Below are 15,330 nucleotides of genomic sequence, written 5' to 3' on the forward strand. Positions count from 1 at the left end.
GCGAGTTTTCGTCGAGGAACGGTTAGCACAAGTTCCAGAACACATTTTTTCAACGTTCTTCACAGCACAATGGTAGGGTCATTGGTTTGTGATAACCAGTTGCACAGCCAAGTTCTAGTCCAAGTGAAAAATTTAGTGATTTCATTTGTGCATTTTTCCTCCCACTTTCGTCTCTGTATTCAGTAACGTCTCTAGTATCTTTCAAAGAAATAATTTACTGTCTTTCTAATGTTAGTCGATGCAGGGCCTATTCATACTTTTGTCCATTTTTTTTTCTACATGATCCATGTTTCACTTCCTCTGATCTTTATTGGCGAAAAGACTAGTTTGTTTTAGTTAAAATCTTGATTTATTTATGCAGCCTATGCAATTCTATAGCCATATGCTATATCTACTTTGATTATACCAGTAACATGGCTAACTTTCGCTCTCATCTGCTATACAAAGTCTATTTCGTTCTTAGTTGTTTTAGTTGTATTCCAAGTCCATTTACAGCCGACACATGTAGATTTCCCTGGTGGGAGTCCATCCCAGGGGTCACCATGGAGATGGTGAGGCAGCAGTTAGCTGCTTCTCCAGGATGGGAAGAACCTGACCTCTTTTGTAAATATGCAAATTTTCATTCAATGAAATCCTAAGCAACATTTATCATTATACAATATTTTTCTATCTATAATTATTTTCTAAATGGCAAAATATGTGGCCCTCTTGGTGGTATGTATTAAGTCCCACGAAATTCAAACATGAAGCATTTTTACAGGTAAGCCTTGATATATAGTACTGTATCCATTAGGGTAAGGAAAGACAGTTTTATGTATCTTTATCTTTATTTAAGCTGTAATATGAGTGAATGACAATGTAAGGTCCATTAAATAATGTTTACATATAATGGAATATGAAAGCAAATTAGACCAAGGATTTCTCTATATATACATTTCATTTACATAAAGGAGCCCTTAACCTGCCAACATTCATATTGGACTTTGTAACTAAACACTACTTAGTCAAATGCTCCAAGTGTGTAATAAGGATTTAACATAAGTACATTTTTTAAAGTGTTCTTTCAGAAGAGTTTTCCTTTCTAAATACAAATAATTTCAATATAAAGTATGGTCAAAAATATATTGGTGCTCTTGCCTGACTACTGACGAGCCAGACGGAGCAGCATACTATAGTGGATGCAGACTTGTGTGATTAATTACACTGGCATGGTACCCTGTTCATAAACAACTGAAGTCTGGAGCTCCTCACCTTAATCTACTTGCATTTTATGGTACAAGTTACTGACAAAGGTTTATTTGTAAGTAAAACTCAGGACAAGGAATGATTGCCACCATCCCATCCCTCTCTCCCCATCTTTGAAAGGCTAATGAAAGGGAAGGGAAAATAATAAGAAGTGTAACCCATATTTCTATGTTCATAAACCCTACTCCATTTGGTCCATATAGTGATGATACCGCTGAAGAAATTATTAGTGTTGGTTGCAACAAAAATATTGTTTATGAATTTGGGAAAGAAAAGGAGACAAAGAAAGAGCTGGGATGAGAGAGAAAATGGGCACACAAGACTGGTGGGTTCTAACAAAATACAGTTTTCATAGGTTGTCCCTCAGTATTACTTTTGGCAGGATTGTTGTCACATTACACAGGAATCAAGTTCAGCAGCTCAACAAAACTAAATATCTCATTACACTAGAAGTCTAGTAATATATATGTCATACGACATTTTGGGATCAAGAATCCAACTTGCAGAACATTGGTTAAGATTATCCCTTGGCTGCTCCAAGAGTCATGTCTGGTGTCTTTGGAATTTGACAGTCAGAGGCCAAGGTCATTGTACAATGTTTCATGAAGAAAAAATACCACAGAAATACCACTGTGTGAATTAGCCTTACGACACCTTATGAAAGGTATCAATTTTGGCCTTTAGTCATACCTTGTAATATTTTCAAGGAGTGCAGACAAATGGTTAAATTTGCTTACTGTTTCACTTATTTTCCTTTCAACATCAAACCACTACTAAACATAAAATCATCCCTTATAAAACAGATTACTCTCAGTTACCAAGCTATGGACTGCAAAACACTACATTAATCAAAATCAACTTGTTCGCAATTGTTATATCAACTTGGGTTGTAATTACATACTCAATCCAGCCCTTTTCATGGACAGTGCCACACATGAAACAAATATATGGGAGAAAATTAAACAGAGACAACTAGAGAGGTTGAGTTGGTCTCATTATCAATGAAGAGCATACATTTGAAGGGGAGGGTGCATGTCACCTCACTCACATGCCAACACCATTTCCCCATGCAACTGCCCTTTTCATTCCAAACTGCAGGATTGGTTGACTTGCTCCAGCCATGGGTTCTGCTGTGTCCCTTCATCTCCACTGATGGTTATTTCTTGTGGAGATAACCCAGCAACTGGTATAAATATCAGGGAAGTACACCACATGCCCATATAACCAGAGCTGATGTTCAAGAATTATGATGGTAACAATCCTTGGCCAAGTCTCACACAGGTTCCTGCTTTGATACAAAGTCATACCATTGATACCCACATAGTTCTCCAAAGGCACTTGGTACCAATGACGCTTCACATTAGCATTCATTGCCCGTGCCTTACAGCCACACAGGAAGCATAAATATTGGCAATACCCTGGTAGAATGGGTCCATAGTACCATGCTAATCCTTCAGTGGATTTCCTGACATGACCCACTACTGTCTTGCACTACACTACCAAGTTATGTGAAGCTTTTGACCCTACACTCCTGACCACATACATGGCTAGACTGAACTGTGTCATCTAGTAAGTCCTCAGAAGAACCCTGGTCTCCATTTGCGGATCTAGGGGTTGCAGCCAGGAGCTCCTATGACTCCACAAGAAGTAAATCATCATCATTATCATAGATGAAGTTAGTGACTTTAGTGTTGCCAATAGATGCTTTAAAATGACACTGATAGACAACCCTGTAATCCTCTCAGGAATTTTATGGATCTCCAGAAAACCCCTGAGTACCCAACAATGCACTAAATTAAATTCCATGAGATGACCATAGGACTACAAGCAATCCCTGCTGAAATTCACAGACATTCCAAAGAACAGTGGTAGATATCCAATAAATTTTTTACTTACTATGTGCGAACCCAAACTGCTCAGGAGTAAACCCATACCAGTAAGAGATGTGCAACCACCTTGCCCAGAAAATAGAGCTATGTACCTACTGGACTGCCAAATGACAGACACATAAAACCCACAAATCATGGCCTCACTTTCAGCAACTAGCAACTCGGCACTAATGTTGCAACTGCCAGCCACCTTTCCATCCTTCAACTTACTCGTAACCTCTCTAACCTCATTCAGAGAGGTGGAATTTCATCTATTAGGAGATCAGAAACCATCACTTGAACACCAGCTGCTGGAAGCTGGCCACTTGTGGGGTCAGCCATATACAAGTGCTCAAAGTATCTGGCCCTTGAGGCCTACAACCATCCTTGTCTGACACTAGTTGCTCCTCAGCTGTTCAGAATGATCACCTTAGTCACATATTTGGAGTGGGGTCTCTAGGGCTTGTTAAACAGGCCCAATATGCACTGAAATGACCCTCAACATCTTCCTCAGAGTGAAAGAATAAATTTGTATACTGATGTATGTATATATGTATGGTGGGGGTATCCTTATAAAGGCGAAAAAGCCCTTTGGTATGCATGGGGAATGACAGTATATATGGCCTTTCTTCATTTAGCAGTGACTTCCAGTCTTTGTGGTAATTTTCTGATACAATGATTCCTGCTGTATCTCCCTAATATTACATGTGCAACAGAAAAAAATTATACTCTGCCTGTGAAAACACTTGTAGCTCAATGACAATTTCTTCACTGACAACTACATAAACAGTTTATATATTGGTTTTGTGGAAGTGTTCTACAACCTGAAATGCTTGTAAACATTAAATAGAGGAAGTATGAGTAGCAGCAGGAGCAGTAATGCTAACATCTGTCACATACAAAGTCTGTCTCTAACATCCACAGAGATGACAAATATATGGTCAGAGAAAATAATAAAATTTATACTTTCAGCATTAAAAAAATATATATCTATATTCGTACCAGTAACTACTTGTGTGATTATGAACTATTCAAATTATAATATTGCTATAACAGAATACCCAGGGAGAGACAATACCTGTATTCCACAAATATATGGACATAAAGCATCCATAAACAATGCCTGAACCAAGTTTTAGTAAGCTATCAGTTGTGTAAAACATTCTTATTAATAAAAAAATCTAGCTTCCCTGGGAATGCCAACCAATTCTTGTTTGCCATCAATTTTTTCTCAATTTTTTTTAGTACAAAACCTTGTTACTTGATTCATCAGTAAAATATGACAGATGTTTTTAAACGCTACATGTATTGTCTTGTGTTATTGTCTTCCTTTTCTGCCTGCCAAGACTTTTGCTGTGGCTAGACAGCATGACTGTTCCTGCTGCTGTACTGTACACAGACATGAGGTTAAAAAAAAAATAATAAAGATAAAATAAATAAAAAGAAAAACTACATATGACAAAGTAAAGGTGTGGCATCATCCCTGTCTTTTACATATGCTTTACATACTTACTGTGATCTGGTAAAAGGACAAGGTTACATGTACAGTTGGCCAAACCTAAAGGAAGGAGGACAGAATATCCCATTAGAGTAATATCACAAGCTAGTCAGGTAAAGGACCAGCCATGCAGTTTACTCGGTAACTTTAGAGGGTTGAAGATCATTATAAAATGCACTTGTTGGATAGCACTGTAGCTGTAAAACTAGAGAACCATGCCATTTTTGCTTGAAATATAAATGCACAACCTTTTAAAGCTGAGTAAACTGTATACAAGGCAGCAGAGATGGCGGCAATATCACAAAGACCGCTTTGGCAGCATCCTCAGTACATCAGTCCGAGTACTTAGTAACAAAATGTGTGCAACTTCTAGCAAACATTACAGATGCTTTTTTCATCAACACAAGAACTCACTCCTTCTTGTGAACACTGCTCTCTATGTTCTGCCTTCTTGCTACCTGTGGCTATGGCCCACAACACAATATTTAGCTCAATGTCCCAAGCTTAACACAAAACATTCTTTAGTGTTTCCAAACACAACACAACAGGATGGTTTCTAAAAGTGAGCTTCCAGTAATGACACTAAACAGCTACATTTCAAGTTTCAACCATTCTAAATGCTCCCATATCCAACAAATAGCTCACCATTAAACAAAAATCTTTCTATCAGCCGTGGCAGTTCACACAACACTTCTGTCTCTTGAGATTTCTCACCCCTTCTCAAAAAGAGAGGGGAAAATATCTGTATATTCTGTCTACCATCACTAGCACTGAGTGAGGTTTCTGTATCACTGATGTGGTAAATGCCTTATTCAAAGCATAAACACCAGTTATGCACCAAACTCATGACAGGCAAATTCTCAAGTGACATTCCGCCATACCCGAAAATATCTACAGTTGTAAAAGTCTGCAGTTAATAATGCAGGAGGATTTGTCACAAATTAGGCAAAATAAAGTGTTGTGTTACTGCTACAGACCCTCTCCTACTATGTGGTCTTCTGGCATATAAAGTGCTAGCTGGCTCCAATATGCTCATATACTGGAAGAGAAGTACAGTATTGCACATACAGTCTTCAACAATATATATTGTATATACCTATGCACAGTACCACTTACTCCAACATCATCACATATACACCTGCAAGAAGCTCCAAACTCTATCATGCTACATATGGGTATGGGTGTGTTCAATTATTGGGAAGTGCAAATAGGTCACTATATATTTCTGCATGTTTTCCTGCTCAGAGATTTTTCCAAATGTCCATACTCTGCAATCCCTTCTTACCCATAGGATGATAAGTTTGCAAAGCAATGTCAAAAGCACATCACTGGATAGCTTGAAAGTTCTCATCTGGCTTTGCCTAAAGTACATAATGAAACTGCTCAAAGTTTGCATTTGTTCATATTCAGTTTCTACACAGTAGCTTCAACTTCATTTCACTGTTTGGATCATTAAAACCCAGACCTTCACTCTACACCTTATCACAGATGGGTCTTCTCCTCACAACAATACTGTTCACCAGCCCACTGCACAATGGGGCAAGTAATTATGTTGTGATTGACAAACTCAATGTTGTATACCTAGGCCAAGCACCAAACTGCCATGATCAGTCATTTACAATGACACTGGATCATTTCAAACCTTCTGACAGTCCTATTTTTATTGCATTATTTAATGTTTTCTAACAATAATAATTTATACAAGTTCAGGTCACCATATACACCAAGGCACAGGGCCCCAGTAACTCACAGATTCTCAATGGACAACAGACAACAAACAGGACCCAACCGAAATATAATTCAGTTTCTACAGCTCATGAAAACAGAAAAATGTATGAAAAGAATGCTTATAAACCAAAATAGATACATGGAAAATAAATAAACCACATCAGTCTCACTTTAACTGAAATATTCAGCATTTACTGACAGAATTTAAGCAAACTTAAGTAAAAATCATTTTTACTCTAACCACCATTTCTTTCACACAAGTGTCATATCTGGTCCTCATTCGCTCACATGTTGCTCTAGAGCTTAAATGTCTGCTCACTGGGTTCAACACTACACTACAGAACAGTACATTGCAACTGTTTCTCCACTTGTATTTTCTTTGGGATTCAACTTCTGGTTTGTGTACCAGAATAACACTAAATCAAGTCAATTAATATAAACATCTTTACACCAGAAACCATGATTTTACACAAACTGGAATCATCTTGAATAAGTGTTTTTCAAAGATATGAAAGAGTGTGAAAATATTTCGACTCGAAATACAAAACTAAGAGGTGAAGCAAACACAGTATGTAATGCTTCATATTGCAGACTCCCGCAACTTGGGAAGCCCAGACGCTGTAATATCAACAGCAACTTCCTGGCTGATGGTGGCAACATTACCAACACCTGTTGCATTGCCATTTGTTGGCACTTCTCGGGAGGCAAAGCGTCTGCCAAGGATTTTCACTGCTGAGTAGCGTGCTCGCTGGTATGCACTGAAGGTGTTGAACCCAAGAAATCTAGAGGGAAAAAAAATTAAGAAATAAATATAAATTTCAAATTTTCTGGAAAAAACTGAGGATTTTGATAGAAAATGTTCTTTTAATACAAGAGGAGTACTGTTCAAATAAAAATTTAACTTCCATGTACCAAGGGCTTTTTCCCCTTTACTAAACAGACAAACAGAAGACAGGGGTGAATGGAAAATGGTTGTATATGGATGTTCTGATTGCATGAGGTGGAATGGGCAGGGGGGGTGGGGGGTGAGGTAGTATGTGTGAGCAAAAGTTGACGCAGCCCGAAGGGATTTCTCCCCGTCCTCTCCTTTTATGCAATGGGGGGACGGAGAGGGGGGGTCGCCGATTTAATGAAGCGGCCTTGCTGTGGATGTGCTGTCTTGCGACACTGCTTCTGACCCAGGGCAGTGGACAAAGTGCAGGGATGACCCATCATCCAGGAGGTGCTCAGATAGGAGGGAGGGTGGAGGGGTGTGGAGTGTTTTCAGGGATGGAGTGGGTGGAAATGATTTTGTGTCTTTCCCTTTTTGGCTACCTCCCTTGTAAGGGGGAAAAAGCCTTGGTGTATGTATGTATGTATGTACTAAACAGACATTTCCTCTTTCCCAATGCCCCTTCTAATGCATCCATCCATTTCATCATTGGTTGCCCCTTCATGTTTACTCCCTCCACCTTTCCTTTCTTCACCCATTCTTTGTGTCCAAACCATCCCAGTACTTTTTCATCAACCCCATCTCTCAACTCCCTTTCCACTCCACTCTTCCTCACCTTTCTTTCTTTCTCACTCTATCCAGCCTAGTAACCATTACCATTCTTCTCGGGCTTTTCATCTCAAACACATTTAAACTCTTCCTCTCTTATGTTTCATGTTTCTGCCCCATACAGTGCTGTTGGCACAATCACCTCTTCATACAATATCCTCTTAGCATCCATTCCCAAATGTCTATTTATCATCACACTTACTTGTTTTTCTCAATCTATATTCTACCTCCACTCCCTTCTTTTCTACCACATTTACCCCCAAGTATCTAAAGCTATCCACTTCCAGTCTCTCCCCTTGTACATCTCATCACCTTACTTTTACCCGCATTTATCTTGAACTTCCTTCTTTCGCACATCTTCTCAAACTCCATCACTAACTTCCTTAATCCCTCTGATCCTGCTACAAATCCAGCAAACAACAACTGGCTTATCTCCCATTTATCTCCATTTTCCTTAACCATCTCCAATCACTGGCCCATTACCCTTGCATTTACCTCTTGCACCACCCCATCCATGTATAAATTGAACAGCCATGGAAGGAAATTAAGAGAGCAAGAGGAGATGAATCAAGTACAGGAGAAATGGTAAAAGGTGCACATGGAGAGACAATAATGGAAGAGACAGGAGTACGAGGAAGACAGGAAGAGTATTTTAGGGAATTGGTAAATGTGAGGGAGGATAGGGAGGGAAAGGTAGTTGCAGTGGGAAGTGCTAAAAAATGACAATGATGAATGAGGAAAATGGAGGCAGAATAAGAAAAGATGAGATGAAAGCAGTTAATAAAATGATAAGACCAAGTAAGGCACCTGGGTTAAATGGGTGTCATGTGGAGTGTCTAAAACAGGGAGGTACAGTGTACTGGCTAGTAAGGTTGTTTAATGTTTCCATAAAAAAGGGTAGAGTGCTGGAGGACTGCCTGTATAGTTCCACTTTACAAGGGAAAAGGGGACAAGTATGAGCAGTTTCAGAGGGATCATTTTGTTGAATGTAGCTGGGAAAGCTCATAGGAGGGTTTTGATTGAGAGGATTAGGAGAGGAACAGAAGGAGTAATTGCTGAGGAACTGTGGGTTTAGGACAGGTAGGGGTTGCGTGGATCAGATTTTTGTGGTAAGGCAGTTGGGTGAGAAAGCTTTAGGAAAAGGTAAGGATGATTTTTGGGCCTTTATGGATTTGTAAAAGGTTTATAATAGGGTCGACAGGAAAGCACTGTGGGAGGTATTGCAGACATATGGAATAGGAGGAAAGCTGTTAAGAGGACCCAAGAGTTTTTACGAGAGTAGTAGAGCCTGTGTTATAATTAGAAATGGAGAAAGTGAGTAGTTTAAGATAAAGGTAGGACTATGCCAGGGATGTGTCATGTCACCACAGCTGTTCAATCTATAAATGGATGGGGTGGTGCAAGGGTAATGGGCCAGGGATTGGAGATGGTTACAGAAAATGGAGATAAATGGGAGATAAGCCAGTTGTTTGCTGATGACACTTTGCTTGTAGCAGGATCAGCGGAGGGATTAAGGAATTTAGTGATTTAGTTTGGGAAGGTGTGCAAAAGAAGGAAGTTGAAAATAAATGAGGGTAAAAGTATGGTGATGAGATGTACATGGGGAGAGGATGGCAAAAATTGGAAGTGAGTATTAAGGGAGAGAGACTAGAGGAAGTGGGTACCTATAGATACTTCAGGGCAAATGTGGTAGAGGAAGAATGTAGATTGAGAGAAGCAAGTAAATGCCTTGGGGGACTAAAAAGTGTAATGAGAAATAGACACTTGGGAATGGATGTAAAGAGGAGATTGTATGAAGGGGTGATTATGCTGACAGCACTATATGGGGCAGAAATATGAAACATAAGAGAGGAAGAGGAGGAGTTTGAATGTGTTTGAGAGGAAATGCTTGAGAAGTAGGGTAGGGGTTACTAGGCTGGACAGAGTGAGAAAAGTGGAGGAGAGCAGGGGTGGAAAGGGAGTTTGGAGATGGGGTTGATGAAAGAGTATTGGGGTTATTCAGACACATGGAATGAATGAGTGAAGGAAGATTAGCAAAAAAGGTGTGGAAGGCAGAGGTAGAGGGAGTGAACATGAGGGGGACAACCAAGGAAGACATGGATGGATGAGGTAAAGGGAATGTGGGGCGCGAAAACTCGAAAAATTCTGGAAAATGAACAAATTTTAGGTAAACATTTCAAAATATTCTCTATGATGGTGGTAACACTTCGACTAAATATTACAGCTCAATTCCATTTCTTTTCTTATATATAAAATACATACATACATATACCAAGGCTTTTTCCCCCTTTCAAGGGAGGTAGCCAAAAAGGGAAAGGCATAAAAACACTCCCACCCATTTCATCCCTAAATACACTCCACACCCCTCCCACCCTCCCTCTCATCTGAGCACCTCCTGGATGACGGGTCATCCCTGCACCTTGCCCACCACCCTGGGTCAGAAGCAGTGTCGCAAGACACAGCACATCCACAGCAAGGCAGCTTCATTTAATCGGCGACCCCCCCTCTCCGTCCCCCCTTACATATAAGGAGAGGACGGGGAGAAATCCCTTCGGCCTGCGTCAAAATCTGCTCGCACACACCTCACCCCCCACCCATTCCTCCTCATGCAATCACATCATCCATATACAACCATTCTCCACTCACCTCTGTCTTCCGTCCTCTCCCTTCCTTCCTCAACAGACATTCCCCTCTTCCCCAAAGCCCCAAAATAAAATAGATAAATTTTTGGCGACCAATGGCAACCTCATTGCATAAAAAAACATTCTGTATATTGAAATAAAGTCAAAATTTCAATAGCCAGTTCTGTTTTGTTTACTGTAATGTCTGGCAATGTGCCCAACCCTACATCACCAGCAGTGCTTCTCAGCATCTCAAGAGTCTTTTCAAAGCTGGAAGAGAGAGGGCGTTGCTTTGTAGCCTACCAGTCATGCACGCAATCATCATCTTTTATTCTACCAACAGCGACATCTGGCAACCCCATTGCATGAAAAAACATTCTGTATATTGAAATAAAGTCAAATTTTCAATAGCCAGTTCAGTTTTGTTTACTGTGTTATGTTTATGGATACATCTGGCAAATTTTCCCAACTTTATATAGCCAACAGTGCTTCTCAGCATTGCTGAGTGCCTTTTAGCATCGCACTCACGCATGTGATATCATTATCTTAATTTTTTCTACCAACAGTAACCATGGGAGGGGTGAAGAAGAACACATTGAAGTTGAGAAAACAAGTGGAGATGGCAAGGAAATGTAAAAGACGACGACGAGAAGATGCTACCTCTGCCACTCCCCCTACCCCTGCATCCAGCTCCTCAACCTCACCCCGAACTACTGCACCCAGCTCCTCGACCTCACCCCGAACTACTGCACCCAGCACCTCCACTGCATCCCCACAACCTCTTCTGCTACGAAGAGGAAATTAGAGGTTTCATGTTCATTACAGAGAAAAAGAAAGCAGTTGAAGTGTTTTCGAATGTAGTGTGCAGTTACTGCTTTGGGAAGCTGAACATAAGCTTCAATAATAAATACATGGACTACAAAATTGATTTGCAATGAGACTGTGAAAAAAGACATATGGACTCAGAGGTGAAGGAAACTCCAATCACAACATCGATGGTGTATAGTACGTAGGATTGGGTAGGGTAGGGCATAACACTTTGACTGGAAACATGAGCATGACAAGCATTTTTGAACAGTATGTAAAATTTCAGTCAGTAGTAATTGATTGTACAAAAGAAAAGAGTAGTCAAGAGTTACAAGAGTAGTAGAGCCTGTGTTAGAATCAGAAATGGCGAGAGTGTGTGGTTTGAGGTAAAGGTAGGACTTTACCTGAGATGTTTCATATTGCCATGGCTGGGGTGGTGCAAGAGGTAATGGGCCGGGGATTGGACATGGTTAAAAAAAATGGAGATAAATGGGAGATAAGCCAGTTGTTGTTGTTTGCTGATGACACTGCACTTGTAGCAGGATCAGAGGATTATGGAAGTTAGCAACAGAGTTTGGGAAGGTGTGTGAAAGAAGTTGAAAATGAATGTGGGAAAAGTATGGTACAAGATGAGAGGATGGCATCAAACTGAATGTGAGTATCAAGGTAGAGAGACTAGAGGAAGTGGGTAGCTTTAGATACTTGGGTGCGAATGTAATGGGAAAAGGAGGAGTGGAGGTAGAATGTAGATTGAGAGAAGCAAGTAAATTCTTAGGGATTAAAAAGTGTAATGAGAAATAGACATTTGGAAATGGATGCAAATAGGAGATTGTATGAAGGGGTGATTTTGCTAACAGCACTGTATGGGGCAGAAACATGGAAAATAATAGAGTTTAAATGTGTTTGAGATGAAATGCCTGAGAAGTATGGTAGGGGTTACTAGACTGGATAGAGTGAGAAATGAGGTGAGGGTGACAGCAGTGGTGGAAAGGGAGTTGGGAGATAGGGTTGATGAAAGAGTATTGGGATGGTTTGGACACATGGAAAGAATGAGTGAAGATTAGTACGTGGTGTGGAAGAGTGATCATGAGGGGGGCCAACAAGGACGAGATGGATGGTTGGGGTAAAAGGGGCATTGGGAAGGAGGGGGGATGTCTGTTGAGGAAGGAAGGGAAAAGAAAGAAGATAAGGGTGAGTGGAGAATGATTGTGTATGGACTGCGATACATGGAGAGGGGTGGTTGGGGGGTTCAGGGACTATGTGTGAATGATATTTTGATGCAACTGTAAGGGATTTCTCTACATCTCCTCTTTTTCTGCATGAGGGGACAGGTAGGGGAGGTCACTGATTAAATGAAGTGGCTTTGCTGTGTCATGCTGCATTGCTTCTGACCCAGGTCAGTAGGCGAGATGCAGGGATGACTAATCATCCAGGAGGAACCAAGAAAATAGGGAGGGAGGAGTGGTGAATGGAAGTGGAGCATGTGAGGATGAAATGGGTGGTAGTGGATTCATCCCTTTGACTTTGGCTACCTCCCTTGTAAGTGGGAAGAGACCTTTGGTATATATGTATCTTACATACATACATATACCAACACCTTTTTCCCCCCTTACAAAGGAGGTGGGCAAGATGCAGGGGTGACTATCATCCAGGAGGAGCCAAGAAAAGAGGGAGGGAGGGATGGTGAATGGGAATGTAATATGTAGGGATGAAATGGGTGGGAGTGGATCATGCCTTTGACCATAACTACTGACCTGGGTCAGAAGCAATGTAGCAAGACACAGCACATCCACAGCAAGGACATTTTATTTAATCAGCAAACCCTCACCCCCTGCTCTCCTTCAGGCTGCGTCAAAATATTATTCACACATACTCTCTCACCTCCCCATCCCCCACCCACTCCCTTCCATGCATCACAGCATCATCCATACACATTTTCACCTCTGTCTTCTCCCTTCCTTCCTTAACAGACATTCCCCTCTTTCCCAATTTACCCCATCCATCTATCTCATCCTTGGTCACCCCTTTATGTTCACTCCTTCCACCCCTGCCTTCCACACCTCTTTTACTAATCTTTCTTCACTCATTCTTTCCATATGTCCATCAACCCTATCTCCCAACGCCCTTTCCACCCCTGCTCTCCTCCTCACCTCGTTTCTCACTCTATCCAGCCTAGTAAACCTTACCATACTTCTCAGGCATTTCATCTCAAACACATTTAAACTCTTCCTCTCTTATGTTCCATGCTTCTGCCCCATACAATGCTGTCGGCACAATTCTTCATACAATCTCCTCTCAGCACCCACTCCCAAATGTCCACCTCTCACCACTTTTCAATCCTCCAAGGCACCCACCCACCTCTCCTCCCTTTCCTGCCACATTCGCACCCAAGTATCTAAAGCTACCCACTTCTACATACATACATACATACATATACATCAAGGGCTTTTTCCCCCTTACAAGAGAGTAGTCAAAGGAATAAAGCCACCTCCACCCATTACACCCCCAAATACTCCACTCCCATTCACCAACCCTCCCTCCCTCTTTTCTTGGCTCTTTCTGGATGATGGGTCATCCCAGATGTATCTTACATCATCGTCATAAAAACCATGCATCCCTATTCCAATACAATTATGTAAATTGCTTACCTTAGACAGACATACAGGACAAGTAGTGTGACACCTGCAGCTAGTGATCTTATCATGGCATCATCAAACATCTGAATGACTGCCCATGCTGCTGCTACCGTGCCACAAATGACTGTAACCAGTGTGGCAGTGTGTAGCCAATGGCGTGGGGTGAAGCCCTGTCCAATCCATGCTCTCCCCCGCTCCAGCTGGTACACAGCACCACACACTTTACAGGACAAACTTTCAGGCGAATTTTCTGCACACTGCAAGTCAACAGAAATCAACATCAATATAAAATATGGATAACTGTGTAGCTATTTAGTTTCTTTCAAATTGGAGTATGAGAGCAATGGATCGGCAAGAGGTCACCTTGCATGAGTACCCTTGTGTACAAAACACTACTTTGAATATGAAATTAGCTCCAGAAATATTAATATAATATACCCTTTGTAGTTATCAACCAAATAAGGTCATTATCTTATACAGAACTGAAGACTTCCACAACAGGTTATTTCCCTCACCTCCATAAGCCATTTGCGGAGGCAGTCATGATGTACTGCTCCCATGTTGCCCTTGCAGTCACATGGTTGGATGAGTGGTCCTGCATCCTGACGTTCAGAGTCGTAGCAAATCCAACACTCAGCATCATCTCCTCCTGTATTTGAATCTGTAAAATGTAAATAAACTTTTAATATCAGGATTGGAAATGATTCAAAGCTGCTAGCAGGCAAGTATGTAGTAAGGACATGCTACATTCAAATTTGTGCTTCAAAAACTCTATTGAAAGAAGACACCATCCTAGCCCTCTCTGAGAAGTAGAATTCTGTGACACTAAGTAAAAAATAAGTTACTAAGTACTAAATGAACAATAAAGGATAATTGAAAATACAGTTTTTATATTCCCCATGAAATATCTAAAACCCATTAAATGTTTTCCTTTATGAAAAAAATTCTTAATCCAACTGCATGAAATTGTTATTTCTACCACAATGAAAGCCTGTTTTTAGCTTCTAACTATATATAATTCTGCAGCTAACTATATAGGATAGATTGGAATACTTGTTAACTACAATGCCCAACTGCCTAGCAGGAACTGACGGTCAAGATCAAACCAGGACTATACCCTGCCAATGAACTAATACAAACTTCCTGAGATGCAGACATAAAAGTTGGAGGCTGCTGAGCATCGTGGATATTAGACTAGCTCCCGCTTAACTTTGTCCTATAAATTTCATCAGCATAGGTTTGTATCCATTGCTGAATAAAATAGCCTGACATTAGCCAGTAAAAAATCTATATGGTGAATCACTAGGACCAAGAGATTATGTAAGATGAGGCTTATCCCAATAGTCTAAGGTTTGCCCCTTTCATATGAACAAAATCATTTGGTGCC

General features: G+C 40.7%; 1 protein-coding gene across 8 annotated transcripts in view; it reads right to left on the reverse strand.

The window, feature by feature from the left end:
- Nucleotides 1-808: 808 nt before the first annotated feature.
- LOC143039006 (uncharacterized) overlaps nucleotides 809-15,330 on the reverse strand; it is a 117,993-nt gene continuing 103,471 nt past the window's right edge. For all 8 annotated transcript variants that reach the window (XM_076208865.1, XM_076208872.1, XM_076208860.1 and 5 more), the window contains 3 exons: nucleotides 14,459-14,604; nucleotides 13,956-14,200; nucleotides 809-7,121 (listed from right to left, as the gene is read on the reverse strand). In XM_076208865.1, coding sequence (XP_076064980.1) covers nucleotides 6,920-7,121; nucleotides 13,956-14,200; nucleotides 14,459-14,604 — 593 coding nt within the window. In that variant the 3' untranslated portion in view covers nucleotides 809-6,919. The remainder of the gene's footprint in view (nucleotides 7,122-13,955; nucleotides 14,201-14,458; nucleotides 14,605-15,330) is intronic.

This window comes from Oratosquilla oratoria, chromosome 2 (assembly GCF_046742065.1).
Source record: "Oratosquilla oratoria isolate Oo_2021 chromosome 2, ASM4674206v1, whole genome shotgun sequence".
Classification (NCBI taxonomy): domain Eukaryota; kingdom Metazoa; phylum Arthropoda; class Malacostraca; order Stomatopoda; family Squillidae; genus Oratosquilla; species Oratosquilla oratoria.